This window comes from Balearica regulorum, chromosome 18 (assembly GCF_011004875.1).
Source record: "Balearica regulorum gibbericeps isolate bBalReg1 chromosome 18, bBalReg1.pri, whole genome shotgun sequence".
NCBI classification, from domain to species: domain Eukaryota; kingdom Metazoa; phylum Chordata; class Aves; order Gruiformes; family Gruidae; genus Balearica; species Balearica regulorum.
In genome coordinates, this window is record NC_046201.1 from 3,393,411 (window position 1) to 3,410,589 (window position 17,179).

The 17,179-nt window shown below is 39.4% G+C and overlaps 1 protein-coding gene across 6 annotated transcripts in view; it reads right to left on the reverse strand.

Moving 5' to 3' along the window:
- The window catches only part of CEP112 (centrosomal protein 112), a 172,143-nt gene that overhangs the window by 10,778 nt on the left and 144,186 nt on the right, over positions 1-17,179 (reverse strand). For 5 of the 6 annotated variants that reach the window (XM_075770279.1, XM_075770277.1, XM_075770278.1 and 2 more), the window contains one exon: positions 6,954-7,043. In XM_075770279.1, the coding sequence (XP_075626394.1) occupies positions 6,954-7,043 (90 nt within the window). Of the gene's footprint in view, positions 1-6,946; positions 7,044-17,179 lie in introns of all 6 variants that reach the window. The other variant, XR_012838207.1, reaches the window with a different exon arrangement.

Consider the following 17,179-nt stretch of genomic DNA (forward strand, 5'->3'; position numbering starts at 1 on the left):
GTATTTCCACACTGACTGTGTGAACAAGCACATCTTTGTAGATAATAATCAGAAGCTAATTTTACTATCACCATTTCCCCTCTTTCGAGAACAAAAATCTAATCAGCATCTCAACTGGAAAAGCAGCTGCCAGGTTTCCAAAGCGTCGCGGTTGGTAAGAGCCTGCTCGGCTTCGGGCAGGGGTGAGGATGGGCAGAGCAGGACACAGCCGCTGCTGCGCTTCCCGCATGGACGTCTGGTCGATGGCATTTTGTGCTGATTGAACTGCAGACAAAAGAATACTTTAGAACTTAAATTATGTTAAAGATCAGCATAAAGCTGGCCTTTTTCAGTCCTTCTCAGCTTCATCCAGGCACCTCATCACCTAGAGAAAAATGAATGGGCAGTTCACTAATCAAGCACGCATCGCTGGGAGCCTGCGCTGGAGATCAGGTGTCTCTGCTCTTCTGCCATCCAACCGACTCCTCCAAGACATTCCTTCCTTTTTTTTAATTCCCTGCATTAAATACCAGCACCATTGTTCCTTGTAGTCCTACTTTAAACACTTCTGAAAGAACAAAATTCCCTTAATTGATAATATGCAAGCAAACCACAGACGCTCTAAAATGATGTCCTGCTCTCTTAAAGGAAAGATCTTTCTCAGTCACTACTATTTAAGACGAAGAGCTAGAAAACTGACATTTTAAAATACTCTCTAATTCCTGCATGCCGGCATATGCTTCTATTCCTTTTTGGTAAAATTCCTCTTTTTTCTTTTAACTTTGTTCTGTAGTTTCTGTTTTACTGTCTTTCTCCAGCTGGCCACTTCGTTCCAATAATTCATTCCGTTCCATGAAGTAGGTGTATATTTGTGTATTTTCCAGTTGTGTCTGATTACCAAAGATAACATTTGATCATTGACTTCCACACGTACATCATCATCATCTACCTCTTTTCCCTTTGACAGTTGCACAGTTGGTGAGAGCCTTCTCTCCCGCAGTCCTGCCATATGGAGCTCCTGGGAACTTTCAACTCTATTGATTTCCAGCTCCTTTCAAATCCCACCTGCAAACTTGTTTTTCTGTGCTTGAATTTGAGCTTCTATCTCCTTCTGCTAATCTGAAACTTCATGCTGTACAGTATAATTTACTATATTCGATTTAATTCTGCATTCCTTTCAGAGTAAGCCGTTAAAGAAAATGCTATACAAAATATAAAATATGTCATATGCAAAGTTAAGATTTATTCTAACAATCTCAGTCTTCATTAAAAATTGGGGAGCACTTTTGTATCAAAGGGAGTAATGAATGTATCAATGGAATCGCACATATGGTAGACACTAACCAACACAGAAGTGGTAGAATTGGGCTCCAAATAATGTTGGTAGTCATTTTCTGGTACCTTAGTCAACATTGCCATGCACCTATAGGGGCACCTATATCCCCGAAAGGTGCCTTACGGAGATATTACCACAGTCAGTCTGATTCTTCCCCAACAGCCTCTATCGGGAAGAAGAGAACAACATACTAAGAGATGGATGTCGTGGTCTGTGTGCGCCAAACTGCCTGACCTCTCGCTTACATCAGATTCTTCACTGCTTGTACGTGGCTCTCCAGCATCTTCTTTTCAATAAAAATGTTTTAAACTTGACATTTGTTCCCCATAAGTAGTTAGAAAAGAAATCTTCTATTGTGCTGTCTGCAGACATTGAACCGGCAGATTTTCAGGTGCCAGCCCGTGGGGATCCACACATTTTTCCTCCTACATTTTTCACAATATATATATATGAGATGCTTTGTGGGAGGAAAACAGCTTACGTGCGCAGTAGTCTCCTGACCCCAGTGCTTGGGGTGTCAGCAGAGCAATGGATGGACAGAAGTGAACGGGCGAGGAGGGAAGGACCCTCCTCAGCCTCGCGGAACCACAGAAAAACAAGCGCTCTTCAGGTACAGCCTCTCCGGTCCGTGCTGGTCGCACACAGAGACTGCAGGACCTGTTGTAAAGTGACAATATTTGGTGTCGCTGTTCTTGAAAGTCACAGTGGAAACTTCTTTCAGATTCTCACTTTCTTGCCCCTCACGCCGGAGCCTGCTGAGCCCTAGTGCCGGCGCTGCCCGCCCAAGGGGTTAACCATCCGCTCCGCAGGCAGTGACAGCGCAAGGGCCGCTCTCCGTGAATCACTGCTGCGGCCAGGATCACTCAAACCTAGGCTAAGCTTCCCATTGCTGTGGGAGCAGAAATGGGTCCCTGGGGAGGGGGGGGGGCAGGGAAATTTTGGAAGTGTTTCAGTGACGTAGGTTGAAGCAATCAGAGCAAATGGCAGAATTTCATCACTACCTCCAGTGCGTGCTGACTGTTTGTTTCTCAGTTTCCAAAGTGCTCGTCGGCTCTGCAAAACAAAGGCTGCCTAAATCCTCCTCATCTGCAGCTGGCCACAAAGCAAACTTTTATTTTTAAATACCTAACCTAGAGCTTATTAGCCTGATTTTAGATGACTCTTACGTGTTCTGAGACAGACAACCCTTTGAGAAAGTCTGGAAATTCAAAAGCATCTCCTGGCTTTCGCAGTTATCTGGGGCACCTGAGCTAAAAGTCCTGCAGCAGGCGAGAGGCCGGGCTTGTACCAAGCTTCTTGCAGTGGTTCAGCCACCTCCGGATGGAGGAAACTCCACTGATTTTTTCCTGAGGATATATAGCAGGGCAGGATGATGGAAGCGAGGGCAAAGATTTTCTGTGAATTTATCTGATTGCATTTAAAACTCTGTGATACCTTTCAAAATGAATCTGAAAAGAAATATGGACCAAAAGCCCTAAACTAAAGGGATAACGTTACTCAAGTCTCCCAGCCATCGCTGTATTAAGAACTACTCGGGACCCATACCCTGGACATAGGCATGCGTTGCTCATCTCTGTCTCACTGATTCTTTGCTCACAGCTCCAGAAATCTGCAGGCAGTAGCACTATTCCCATCAAGGAGAAGGTGTGGCAAATGTTGGAAGTTCTCTGTGCTACACAGCAACTAAAATTTCAGAACAATGCATCACAGCATTCATCTGAGAACAAATATATTTAGTTGGCATGGAAACAGTAAGTTAGGCTGAATGTGGTAAATATCCAGCAGTCATAAAAAATTGAGCAAGTCAGAATAATAAACATTAAAAATGAAAACTCGCTGAATGCTTTTGAATCATAGCTCTTTTACAGTTATCACTCCCGTTTTCATTTGAACATGAGTGAAATCCACTTAACAAACTAAGCTGCTCCATTTTATTCCAAATACTTCTACAACATCCTTATTCAGATAACTCCTTTCTCCCTTTTTTATAATCTATTTGAGAAAAAAGAAATTAAAGGGCTGGAAATCTACATTGGTATTCTCCTTCATTTCCTCAGTGATATTCATGAATTGAACATAATTGATTTTCTGTCTTCAGAGAATCTCTCTTCTTTAAGACTCTATTTGTGACTTGATTGCTTGGAGGAGTATTCCTATGGTTTGAGTATCTGTAGTGTTGCTACTTCAGTTGTTTGCGACCATGAGGAACTTTTTTCCCCTCTATTATGCTCAATTAAAAATTTTACATCATACTATATCCACCCCTATAGTTAAAAACATTACAACAAGGAATGAAAAGAATAGTGGTTTTTTTCTGAAAAAAATCATTACCTGTAATTCTCAAAAGAGAGATTCTTGGAGCTTTTTAGTATACTGAGTTGGAGTGATTACCCTTACAAGAAGGAATTTGAAATTAAATGAGGTATTCTAAAGAAACCTAGGCAATAAAGCAAGAAGATCGCTACCATTAATTTTTACACAGGCCCCAATTCAGCAAAATTTGTTACACATGCCTAAATTCCTGGATTCATTAAGGCACACGCTTAAGCTCTCAGTGATATGCGTCATTTTTAATTACACATTCACAGGATGTAAAGTCTGCTGTATGAACAATTCAGATTTTTGAACTATGACTGACAACAGCACAAAGCCATATGACTCAAGAAAGAGAAACACTTTTAGTAGAATGAAAGATCTTTCTACCCAAAATCTTGTCTTACCTTAGATCTAGGCACGTATCAGAGACAACCAAGGGATACTCTACAAGAGTATGCGATACAGGAACATAACCTAAATGGGATTAGTTGACGGGAAGCTGGTCCCCAGAGTTACATAGTACGGAGACATAAGAAACTTCAGCGATGCTTTGCAAGGAAAAGGTTTGGACACACCCAAACTTCCTAGCAACCTTCCCCGACTGCTTTAACTGTCTTGGGACTATAAATCAAAAAATCTATATATATAAACATATATATTTAGTGTGAGTTACACTTCATTTACTGCCAGTTTGCTGCTTTCCATGAATGCAATTACATATGTCTCAAGAAGGTGGACATCTAGTTTTGGAGGAAACATCCAGCATTTTGACATGAAGAAAGATGACACAGTTCTGAGGCTCCAATCTAGAAGTGCAGTGTTACTGAATACATGGACCATTGTCCTAGAAAACCATGCTTAGCAGAGACAGGACAACTTTTATGGAAAAGATAAAATTATTTAGGTTAGTCAAAGTGGGAGAAGTTCCCAGGCACTTTCGACAAACGTACGTTCATCTGGATTGGAACTCATCATTCAGATAACGTTGCCATACTGCACCACTGATGAAACAACACAGATATAACGTGATTGCATCTACTCACACTGTAAAGAGGATTGAAAAAGTAAACAGGAGTAAACACAAGTTCATACAAGAACATGAAGTACTGGAATGAAAACGCTCCATAAAAAAACAACATCTCCACGCTCGCCTCTAGACAGCTCAGGGCTTGCATCAGAGTCCTCCTGACATATTTCCCCCCCTTATTTATAGGATGGTTTGTCTCTGTCTCTCTGGACAATTATAATAAAGAAAGGTTAACTCTGTGCGATCAGCAGAGGGTTATTGTAACAAAGAGTTAAGCTTCGTGGATCTGTCAGTCACTCTTAGAGACTGAAGAGTTATAAGGACATTGCACTGAAAAAAAGACAAACGTGGAGCACTAAGATACCACCCAACAAGCCATAACGAGAAACAGCTTTTTATTTTTAATTAAAAGCACAACAAAATGTTTTTTCATGTCTCATTCATTTGTTTGTTGTTGTTATAGAATCAAAACACAAGATTTTTCCTTTTAATGAAAAACAGAAGCTGTTTAACCCTCTCTCCTCCTTATTTATAGACATGTAAAAGCTCAGAAAAGTGGCCTTTGTAATAGCGCCAGCACAAATTTTGATGTTTTATGCAATTCTGATTCAGACAATATTTGGTAAAAGCAGAAAGCAAGTTCTAAGTTACTGCCTTAAATATTTCAACTCCCTGATTGGCTGATGAGTCGGTAGCTACTGTTAATACTTGATGAACATGTTTACAGGTCGCCTGGCCAAGACGACATGGAAACATGTCAGAGCTGTCATTTTTAGATTTTTCTTCTGGAGAGATAAGCATAACTAATGGCTCAACCACTCACCGAGAAGACAGACTACCAACTTTCAAAATGTTTGTCTCCAAAATAGACCAAAGTCACCTAAACAAAAACATCCTCAATGGCTCCAGCTTCTTCAGAAAGTCCCAACAGATGAGTGGCAGAGACAAGACCATTGACGAACTCAGATATGAGCGTTCCATAAGTCTGCTAATGCATTACCACCTTGTTCTACGCTGGATGATGCAGTGCCATTTAAATAACATTTCTGTTCCATTTATACTGGGCAATGGGACATGACCAGCTGAGCTAGTCCTTCATGAATTTAGTGTGGACAGGATCGTACTGCAGGTAGGTTTGGATCAGGTGCTCATGTAAAAGAAAACTTTGAAGGCAGAAAGGGGGACTCATCCTGTGAGTCCACATGTCTAGCCTTCGACCTCTGTATTTCACAAGTCACTTTTTGTTTCTTCTTCTGGATCTTCTCTCAAAAGGGGTCAGAAACAAAAGCAAAATGGCAAATGGTAAAGATTGAAGAAAAAAATTTAAAAAATAAGAGATTTGGAAAAGGACACTCGTAGCGTGCAGGCCAGTGCTCGTCTCTGGGAGGGACAACCACGCACCAAAGAGCTAATTTTCCTTCTTTTCCAGGAGACTCTTTGAAGCCAAAATACAATGCTTGTAGGCCAACTCACTCATTACACCAAATTCCTCCAAAGCTGCAAGAATTGCAGCTAAGGGTGAACCTGGCCCAACATCTAGATTTGGGAGGCAGAGGAGGAAGAGAGCAGAACCACTCATCACCCACTCTCCTGAGAGGAAACACATCAACGTAAACACCAAGGGTGAATGAGGGTTCCCATGTGCAATAGGATGACAACAACTGGGGAAAAAATATTTGAAATTAATGATTATTACCCTTCTACAACCACCCCAACTTACTATTCCTGCAGGTATAGATTTAGAAATACCTTATATAGGACATATGTGACAGATATTGCTTACTCAGCACCAAATAAAGTTCTCAAATGCTGCAGAATCTGCTACACTAAATCTCTGATTTCACTGAAAGTGTCCAGAATAATGCTAGCACTATTAATCATATGGAACTGTTTACAGGCAACATGCTAGGACAATGAATGCGTAAGATCAGGAATAAAGATTATTTTTAGCTCAGTTATTGTCCAATTATCATTCTCTTCATACAAGCCATTAAACAACAGGTTAGAATAGTCTCAGAAACCTCTATTAAAACAGTTCAAAATAAATGCACCATTTAACAGTTAGAATAGTTGAAATACCAACTCGAAATAGAGAGCATGAGATAAGTATTTGCCTGTAGGGTTCAGACAGTTTAATTCTCTTTTATTACTGAAAAAACAGAGAAGAAAGCTAGCTGAAAATTTTGCAGGAAAATATGTGCTTTTACTTTGAAGCAAGATATTATTTTTAAACATCGAACCTCCTTGCCCAAGGGAAGAGGACTGGGGGGGGGACACGACAACAGCACCCAGTACCTGCTCATGGTTCTCCAGCTCCTTGCGTTGCAGCTTCTTCTCTGCAGCCCGCGCCTGAATGCGGTAACTTTCCACTTCATCTTGTAAGGCCTGAAACAATACCAAAGGGTGCAAAACACGCATGAGAAACACGGGGTGGCAGAAAAACTTATAGATAATGTCGTTCAATGAGCTGATTAAGAAAACAGTGCAGTATCAGTGCAGCTCTTCAGCTACAGTTGCTCCCGGCTAAGGCGTGACAGACCCAGCTTGGCCACCCTTATTGAGTAAAGTTGTGCTGCACGGGTAGGACCACTGATTGAACAGGAATAGTTAAATCTTAGTAGTTCTATCTTATTATAGGCTCCACGTATTCATACTGAAAATGTAATAGCTATCCTCAAAGACTGAAAGGGAAATGGAAATGTTGCAACAACTGCATTTGCATTTGCCGTTTCAAATGTCTCAGAATTTTGTTTTCATCGTATTTGTACAACCTGTGCTTCCTAGGAACCCTTTCACAGTGCACCAATAACTTTTCTTTTAAGCCAGAAGAATAAGCCTCTCTCTGGAAAACCATGTCTGGAATTTGCAGTGAAAACGTATTCCATATTACTGAAACGGGATGCTCGCCGCGATGAGGGGCTCCCCTCCCACCCTGTAGCAAAGTCTAGCATATGATCTACAAACGAAGCATAAATGGCAATAAATTAAAGGAGTATCATGATCGTGTCACTTTACCACAACTACCCAGTCTTAATTTAGTTCAGAAATAACAACTTCTAAACCAAGCTTATAAAATGCATTGACAAATTTATTTTGTCATTATTGTTCTTCGTATATATTTATTTTTACTACGGCAGTCCCTCAGAGCCTTGATCTTTTTGTTATATGCTTAACAAAAGAACAGTCATGCCCCAAGGAACTGATAGTCTATGTTATTTCTAACAGATACACACCAAACAAACAATACAAAGTTTCAAAGATTTTTTTGTTTTTTAAAGTTTCCTAGTCATTGTTGAACGTTTGAATACACACTTAACATTTACTTACACATTTGCTAAAAGCTTAGTTACGTTGTCAGCTTGAATAAAGGCATTGTTAACTGCAAGTGCTGACTTGAAGCAAAGTGCACAATGTGGATGTTAGACTGACATCAACACAGAGGCGGCTGTGGCAGCAGAAGGGGAATATTTGGAGTTCTCTTTTGTATGCCAGGAAATCAGGGCATCGCTAGCCATCAGCTGGAAAGCGTGGCGCAGAGTCGGGACTGGACCTGGGAAGGGACTCGCGCTGGAGATACGCTAGAAATGACACCGAAGGTGCCTCCAGTGTCGCTTTTTAAAAAGCTGAGCTCACAGAAACCTCCTGCAGAGCGCAGCGGAAAGGGGAGACCAAGGACTCCGTGGACTCCTGGTGCGCTTTGCAGAACGTGTGGTACGGTTAACGTTTGCTTCCTCCAAGTAGAAAACCTGTACGTAAACCAGGATCATTAAAAGTACTCGCAATACAAAGATTTAACAGAAAAACGCCTTGCTCTTTTCCACAGCACTGAAATACTGTACTCTCAAATCATTTACAGGATAAAATTGCTATTGAGATAAGATAAGAGGACTACTTATGACAGATCTTGCACATTGTTTTGAAGTGATGCCAGGCATTAACTTTAAAGTCTTCTAGCTATAAGACTATTACATGTTCTGATGCCAAAAAATTTAACCAGACCCAAGCATGAACTTCAAATCTGCCCAGGGACTTTCATGCTATCACCGCTTCTGAGAAATGTTGAAATCCAGGCTTTGAATGTATAACCTGTCTTCAATACTCAACAAGTCTTGCAGTACTAGGAATTTGCATTAATATAATGAAATATATGTGTGAATTGTAGGCTTTTTGTTTTCCTTTTGCACATCTAATTTCTTAAGGTAAAACACAAACTTTGATTTAAAACCTAAAATGATCAGGTCACGCAATGCAGAAAAATAATAAGGAGCAGGCTGATCCAGAAAGATCACCCAATTCATTTGACAAAGGTCCTGCCATAACTCCAAAGTGTCCAGACATAACCAGTTCAGGATTCTCAGGAACATTCACAGAGCACAGTTTGGATAAACTACAAAGTATGACTCGTCTCCTCCCGCTACGGCCGCGGGATCGGCTTATACAGCCCAAAGAGCTCAGCGTGGTGCAAAATAAGGAGGGAGGAGGAAACCTCGCTACACATCAGTCGTCCTACCTGGGCTCCCTCCTTGTGCTCAAGAGCACGTATCACTCTTTCACAGGACTCTCAAGATGGTCAAGACATAGCATGTATACACATATACATACGGATGTGTATATATATATATATGTACATATTTGTCTCAGAGAACAGATTTATGTCACACTCCATCACAAAAATCTGCAAGTACTGAATATAAAACAGGATCTCAGATTGTTTCTGGTAAAGACAGCAACTACACGGTGGCAAAGAAGAGAACTGGTGCACTGCTGTTTCCTTCCTTAATTTCCCCATTTTCAGTTTTCTTATTTACAACAGACAAACGTATTTTACAAAGCATAAAAAGAGAGGTTCCTTTAAATCTGAGGGTTTGCGATGCATCTTAAAGTAATTTAATTTGGGAAATTCAGATGAGAGACAGTCTTTGTTAGGTCCACCTACTCTAGATAGTGTTTGCCAGCATGGAGCACATGTATTTTGTTTCATTATGTCAGCAGTCAATGTTTTAAACGAGCACAATTTAGAAATAAGCTATTTTTACTATAGCGTATAGGTATAGCAATCACTCATGTCTTATAACTATCCATTCATCAATTGTCCAAACCAGAATACGGTGTGTGAGTTTACAGACTTTTCCAATCACATCGTAACTGGCTGTTGGCACGTTTTGTATTGGGGCGGCAGAAAAAAAGGCTAACTTCTCTGATCGACCTCAAATACCTCTAACTTGACCATTTTGGGGCTATTGCTGTGTTGCAAACCAACTCTCCTAGATTTGCAGAATCTAGTTTTGTGTGTAAGGATGTCCCATGAGTAATTCAGTGCTCATTTGGGTATTTCAGTTTTTCTATCAACACAAGGACAAAAAAGTAAACCCAAAAGATCAGTATTTGATCAAAACCATGCCAAAAAAAAAAAAAAAGTAACATCAAAATCTCATGGTTGCTGTAGATTCCTGCATACAATGAGCTCTGAAAATACTAATTAGAAGTAAGCAAGTTTGTTGCCCATGATTTTAATTTTCTAGGAGGAATCATGACGGTTGTCATGAATAATGCGCCTTTTTGAAGATCACACTGAAAATTCTATTGTCAAAAAGCTCCATAGGCAGTGGCCAGAGCCTGAACGCTGATCGCTGTTTCTGAAGCTGCCCAGTACCCTCCAATCTTTTTCTGTATCTGACAGAGAAGCTTTTGTCACATGGAATACTCTTAAAAACAGCAGAGGACTTACCCCAGGTACACCACAGAACATCTCTTTTGTAAAATTAAACAATGGGTTTTGGTTTGTTTTGTTTAGAAATGCAGTTTTTATTCTACGGCTTCAAAGTGTCAGATTTTTGCCCAAAGAGAAACAGAGCTTACTTTTAATAACTGTTGAGATGAAGAAAAAGGGATAAAAAAAAAAAAAAAAAGCAGGCCAATGTTTGAGTGTCAGAGGCTTTTTCCCTGAACGGAAAACAAAGCCTAACTTATTTAGTTAAATTTTTCCAGGTACAGGATTAATGCCCGTCCCTCAGCTTTGCTAAGCTGACTTACATCACTGTTATAAAGACAGTATTTTTTTTTTCAGTTAAACTGGCTTTCAAATGCCATGTAAACATGTTTGCTGTTGAAAGTCTACACCATACCTGACCTTGGAAGTGCTTTGTGTTGGCCTGAGAACAAAGAAATGAAATGTTTTGCTTTCCAGCCCAGATATCCTACACTTTGAAAAGCACTTAAAAATGTAAATGAGATAATAAGCTCTACTGCAACAATGTGTGTGAATTGCAGCTGTATGAAAGAACATTCATTTGATTTATTTATAAAAATGGAAAGGATCCTAAAATAAAATCATACTGTAAATGTTTTGGTCACATACAACACTGAAAGATGATAGAGGGAAGAGAAAAGTAATGGCTTTGAGAATATGCCACTGAAATATTACGGTCAGATTTTTGGGACCTCAGGTGGAGCTGGTGGACAAGTCCATCATTGTCACCGTGAGACATGAAACGTTTGGGTACTGAAAGGAGGAAGGAGCCGCTGAACCGCATTTCTGGGTAGGCGCTTTTCTCCTGTTATTCTACTATGGCTTGATTACCACCAGCAAAATGTTTAATGGAGTTTATTTCAAACCCAACTCTGCTCATGGTAACTCGGAGCACTTTGGAGACAGCAAGCACGTGAGGAGTTAGTGTGGAGTTTGGCCTGTGCATCTCACAGAGATGCCGGGATGATGCCCGAGACCGGAGGAATTCAGCCTGACATCAGGGTGCCAGACTGAGCCTGCAAAAGAGGATATTTAAAAAGCAAAACAAAAACAAAAAAACCCCCAACATCTTGTAAAGCATATAGTTTTGACAAGGACCAACAGAGAGACAAAAAGGTACGATGCCAGCAACACAAAATCCCTTTTCAAGGCAGGAATAAATTTTTGGCATTAGTTACAGAGCTTAATCTAAATCAACTAAACGCTGGTAAGAGAAAGAGTTCTAAGAATCACATGAACAAGTATGAAATGGGAATATATGAAGGATTTAGTCTTTAATATATGAAAACTGATTTGATTATCCTTTAACCATGGGATATTTTAAAAAAGAAGTGTCGGATTCCCTCAAAGAAAATTCAGTTCTGGAAGAATTACATAAACATAAATCATTATTTTTAGTTACTTGGTATTGATTATTTCTCTGAAGATACTATATTTACAAAGGTGTGATGTTTTGTTTCTTCAACCTGAAATAATTTCCTACTTTTGGTGCATTCCTGAGAGCATTCAGGGCTTGATTCCTGCTCCCATCACGTCAGTGGCAAGTCTGGGATCACGATGATTTATCTCTCTGGTACTGAGGGTTGAATAAATAAGTGACACTTACAAGGAAAGGAAAATCTTCTAAAAAATGTTAAATACCAATCTATCTTCACTATGAAACACAAAAGCGTCAGCAGGAAAGTCACTGCTCATCACGATCAGATTATGCCAGATAATGGCAGAGTCTTTTTTTGATATACATATGTAATCCTTATTAGCAGCTGTGCCAGCAACTCTGCACACATGGATGTGCATCTGTATCAAGAAAAGACCTCAATATTTATGGCCAGTGCAGAGTAATACTACAGCTAAAGGTAGTTATAGCACTTTTCATCTTCAAAGAATTTTTCAAACATTACCAAATTAAGATAATTAGTTAATGACAGATGCAGTAATAAAAGCTACCATAATTACCTACTGTAGTTTTAATTACCTCCTTACTAATGCCCACAGAAGAAGGCTTCCACTTTACATCCTCAAAACATGTGCCAACAATAATTCTGAATACAGGCCCCTCTCTAAGTGCCTTCTAAATTCAAATTACATCCATTGATGTGTTTTCTCTCCCGTTCATGAGAAGAAAACCTAGCTCTGGAACTTTAAAGAAAATCCATGTGAATGCTACCAAAAATTAAAGCAAATCTTGTTCCAGAAATATATGTGGAGATGCTTTAAAATTTTGTCATAGAAACACTAAATCTTGTGTACCTTGATCTCTCCACGAAGCTGTAAGTATGGGCTGTCTGGGCAAAAACTCCTCCTTTTTACCAATTTACAGTGTCAAATGCTACTCTTATTCAAGGAAAGCAGGTCAAGTATCCCATCAAAATTAATCACAGAAGTTTTAAAGTAATCAGTATTATTTGCTAAAATATTTTATGGAGATAAGTAAATTTTGCTACTATAAATAAATTGGGAAAATATATCTATGAAGATCACTGATGTAAAGCCACGAGTCAGAGCAAGACAAGTGTATTTTTAAAAAGTGAAATACTGGTGTTTGAGCTCAATTGTTGCTGAATCCTTTTTGGGTTTTTGCAGAGCTTTTGTCCACTGACACTGCTCACTCTCCGTGCTGCATTCCAGTGCTCGACTGTTTGAAAACCTCTGTACTTAAGTTCTCTCTTGTTTTTGGTGTAAAGCAAAGGAAATCTTATGGTTTTAACCTAATACATATGTTTGCTGTTCACATATGGCAAAATTCCTTTCTGGTGGGAACTTTTTTGCTGTTGCTGCAACACACTATATATCCAAGAAGTCTCCTTTGATGTTGAACTATTGCTCCACTACTCATTATGCTACTGATTCAATATGAAAGGCAAAAATTCTGTGGTTTTTGTTAAAACAATAGCTTTGTTTTTGCAAACAAAGTTTTCCACAACCTATATGCAGGGGCCAACATTACTGCAACAGAAAAGAAAATCTCTCTATTATTTTACACTGAAAATAGTTACGGTGTTTAACAACACAAATTATTCTTCCATCCTTTAAGTAACATTACAATTACTATTATGACTGTACAGAAAATTTATGCTTTATTGCTCCTCAGGAACAGAAATTAAGACACCTTAAGCGATATTTTACATCTCCCTAACACTTTCCTTCCACTGACCTCCTAGCTTTTTACCATCAGTTCAACTTCATTACCTGGGGTGAGGTTGCCAACAACTACGCATGGGTGGGGGAGAAGAGAAGTCCCGCAAAGACCAATCTGAGCAGTGTCCTGCTACGCAACAACCGAACGGCAAATCTGGGAATCTTCATGCCTAATATATAATTTTAACCACTAAACACTATTTCATGAGGAGTGAACATGAACTACAACATGGAATGAAAATGCAAATGGTAACACCTTCTTAAATATGTCCCTGAAAGAGCTGGTTGCCCATTTTCTGCTACCATTATGAAAAAACGGTTTCTTTGGTCAGGAATTAGATAAAAGGGGTCGTTTCCAAAGGCACAGAATTCATCAATTCCCACTCAGAATACAGCGAACCCCCATATAGTGGGCACGCTTGGAAGACTGGCCCACTTTGCTGACATTTCAAAATGAGAGTGGAGATCTTGCAAAACCACCCGAGCTTTCCCTATTCACGCAAGTCAAGCAGCTCTGTTTTGCACCAGTCTATATTGCTTCTGAGATTTGCCAGTAGGAGATGCCATTGTGAACTATAACAATTTCTTCCCTCGAGGGACTGTGGGAAGAAAGAAAGGGGTTCAGGAAGGAAGGGAATAATTTGACTCTAGGAACAAAATCAAGTCTCTCCAGTAGCAGTGAAATTTTTTTTTAAGTAGATCACTTAACATAAAAGAAACATAGACGCAAACATTTTTCCAGTGTGGTAGGCTCTAATGCTACACTATTTTCATTTTTTCACAATTCATAGGCAAGAGACTGACTGGCAGTACAGTATATAGTTTGGCTCTCGTGTGGATCATCAGCATTAGTTCCTCGGCAGCCCCTTAACACTTTTGCATCAGACTTCATCTAGACTGGTGTCTTTTGGAGATTCCCCAAGCACCGTTAGGACTGTCGACATGGATATTTTTTTCTGCTTTGTTCCTATAAAACATGGGTGTCTTTTCACCATTTCCTATAAATACCTATTTGAGCTGACCAAAGTTTTAGGACCATTTTTCTGCAAAGTCTTTAGCCATGTATCCCTAAAACACCTCAATAGCACCAGCAGGACTATTCATAGGCTTAAAATCAGGCGAGGGCCTAAGTGTTTTGCTGAGTCAGAGCTTCACTGCATGGCGCTATAAGCTCAATTCTTTTGAAACGCAAAGGATGTCATAAAGCAGAGCGAGCCCTGCAAAGATAACAATTCAAAGAAAAAAGCAGTATAAATGGTCAAGTTAGGCATTTTTTCAGGGGGAGCCAAGGAAGGAATTGTTTTCGCTTTGTTTTTAGCAGCTCAGGTGATAGGAGAGGGGGAGGGAGGCGAGGTTCAAAGAACAGTAATAAACTTGCTTTCATCTGCTCTTCTCAATGAACCACAAAAGCCAACAAGCAGTTGCCGCGTGCGAGCATTGCTTGGTCTATTACCAGAACATTTTAGGGGTGTCACGATGAAGTCATTCAGAAAGCTTGGCAGCTCGGAAGATTTATTATGATATTTACCTGCAGTATTTTGTTAGTGTGCTTTAAAACTGGCTTTGCCTTTTTGCCAGCCTCCAGGAGTTTCATGGTCAAGAGCAGGGGCAGAGGTTGCCAAAAGGAGAAAACTGCTGAACTTTTTCCCTCTTCCACTCTGGGAAGTGCAGACAGAAACACCAGTGTTCACATATACCAGATAAAATGAATCTTTTAAACCCAAAGACACTATGACATCTTAAGCATACACTTATGAAGGAAAAGTTCAAAACTCCATTTTAAACCACTTATGAGAGGATTTACCAAGATTCTGCCTAATGTTCAGCTGACGCATTGTCAAAAACATTTATCAGGAACCTTTTGAAGTTTCTTAGCTCCCCCCTAGTTATTAAAACTTGAACTGCAGAGTTTGTTATCAGCTTCAGAGCACACACAAAATACATCAGGTATTTTTTAAGTCAACCTTTCAGTCTGATTTTGAGACTATTACACAAAATAAAACATTCCCAATCAGGTTAATGTCTGACAGATAATGCTGAACAGGCGTAACTGCTGCGCTTGATTGATCCATGAGACAATTTTCGTTTCCTAATTTGCTTTTTATTAAACATTTTGCAATCAAAGGGAATGGCAAGGAGTCTGCCATTCTCGGAGCAGGTTTCCTGTGAAGACCTGATGTCAGCTTCAACATTTTCAGACAATTTCTTGAATTTTTGATGCTATGTTGTAAGAATGTCTAACACGTCGCATCAATGCATGTGCTGTGCTAGTCAAAAACTGCTATTGTGAATACAAATTAACTAGTAAAACATCTGGGTTTGCTGCTTGCTGTATTCTTACCAACAGCTTTGCAAAAACAAACATCAGGGGTTTGAGCAGAATTTCCTGCAATGATTTAGAGAACATCTGACTCATGATAAAGCGTATTTATCAATCGCTTGCTGAACAAGGCAATCTTCCCACCGCCGGGGGCTTCATTCCCAACTAAGTTTATCACCAAACTGCCACTTTAAGTGGGTGTTCAGAAACTTTGCACCTGGAGACGGACCAGAGGTTTCAGTAGACCTCTGGTGCTCTACAGATGTCTCCTTAAAGTGCATTCCTCGTCACAGATCCATGAAGACCTGGAAATATAAACATTTCTAATGGGCTTTACAAAGGATCTTATTTTGCTATGCTCTTTTTAAAAGTAAATTTCTAATCAATAGGCTAATCTGATTCCCAGTAAGAACAAGACAAAACTACTTATTTTGTGCAATGACTACAAGATTGCCCAATATGCTGGAATTCTCCCCACTGCATAAAATAACACACATTCTCTTACACACACAAGCAAAAAAAAAAAAAAAAAAAGGAAATCTAATAATGTCTTTATACCTTTCAAAGTAACCTTAATCAACAATATTAACTCACAAGGCAAACCACTGCTTTTTGAACTGAACAAGAGCGAGCTTGACTCAACAGTGCCTGCATGCTCAGTACATGTAAGATGTGAGAAGCAGCAAAAAAAGTATGTCTGTAAGCCAAAAATGGGGTGATTCTTGACAGGGGAAGATGCACACTTGGAAAGTTGGAAATTCTTTTATTCAAAGTCTTTAATGACCTCCAACCCAATTACATTTGCAACAAGACATGATAATGCAACTGCTCCTATTTAAAAGTATGTGTGAAAACTGAGCATTTTTGAAGCTTGATTCTTTTTTTTTTTTTAATCATGTTGAGATGAAGCTCATTTACTTAAAAAGAAAAAAATTAAAAAGAACGTCCTCTGCAGCTGGTCAAACAGATTACGAAACTCTAATCTCACTAGCCTGAGGAAAACGAAAACTGTTTTTCAAGTATCTATTTTATAGAGCATTGCCTTTATACTTTTTAAAAGACATATTAGCATAACTGATCAGAACATCCCAGAATGTTTCTGATCTAGTTAATCATATGACGTTATGACAGAGATACTTGCTGTCATAATGCCAATGTTTCTAGACATTTCTAAAATCCTTTGTTTGTTTTTCTTTCCTTCCAAAATTAGACATGGGTAAGATCTATTTCAGCTTCTTCAGAAGTTTTTCCTTCCATTTTAGAGCTCTAGAATACTAGTACAGAATATTTTAGATAGACAGGCATATACACACA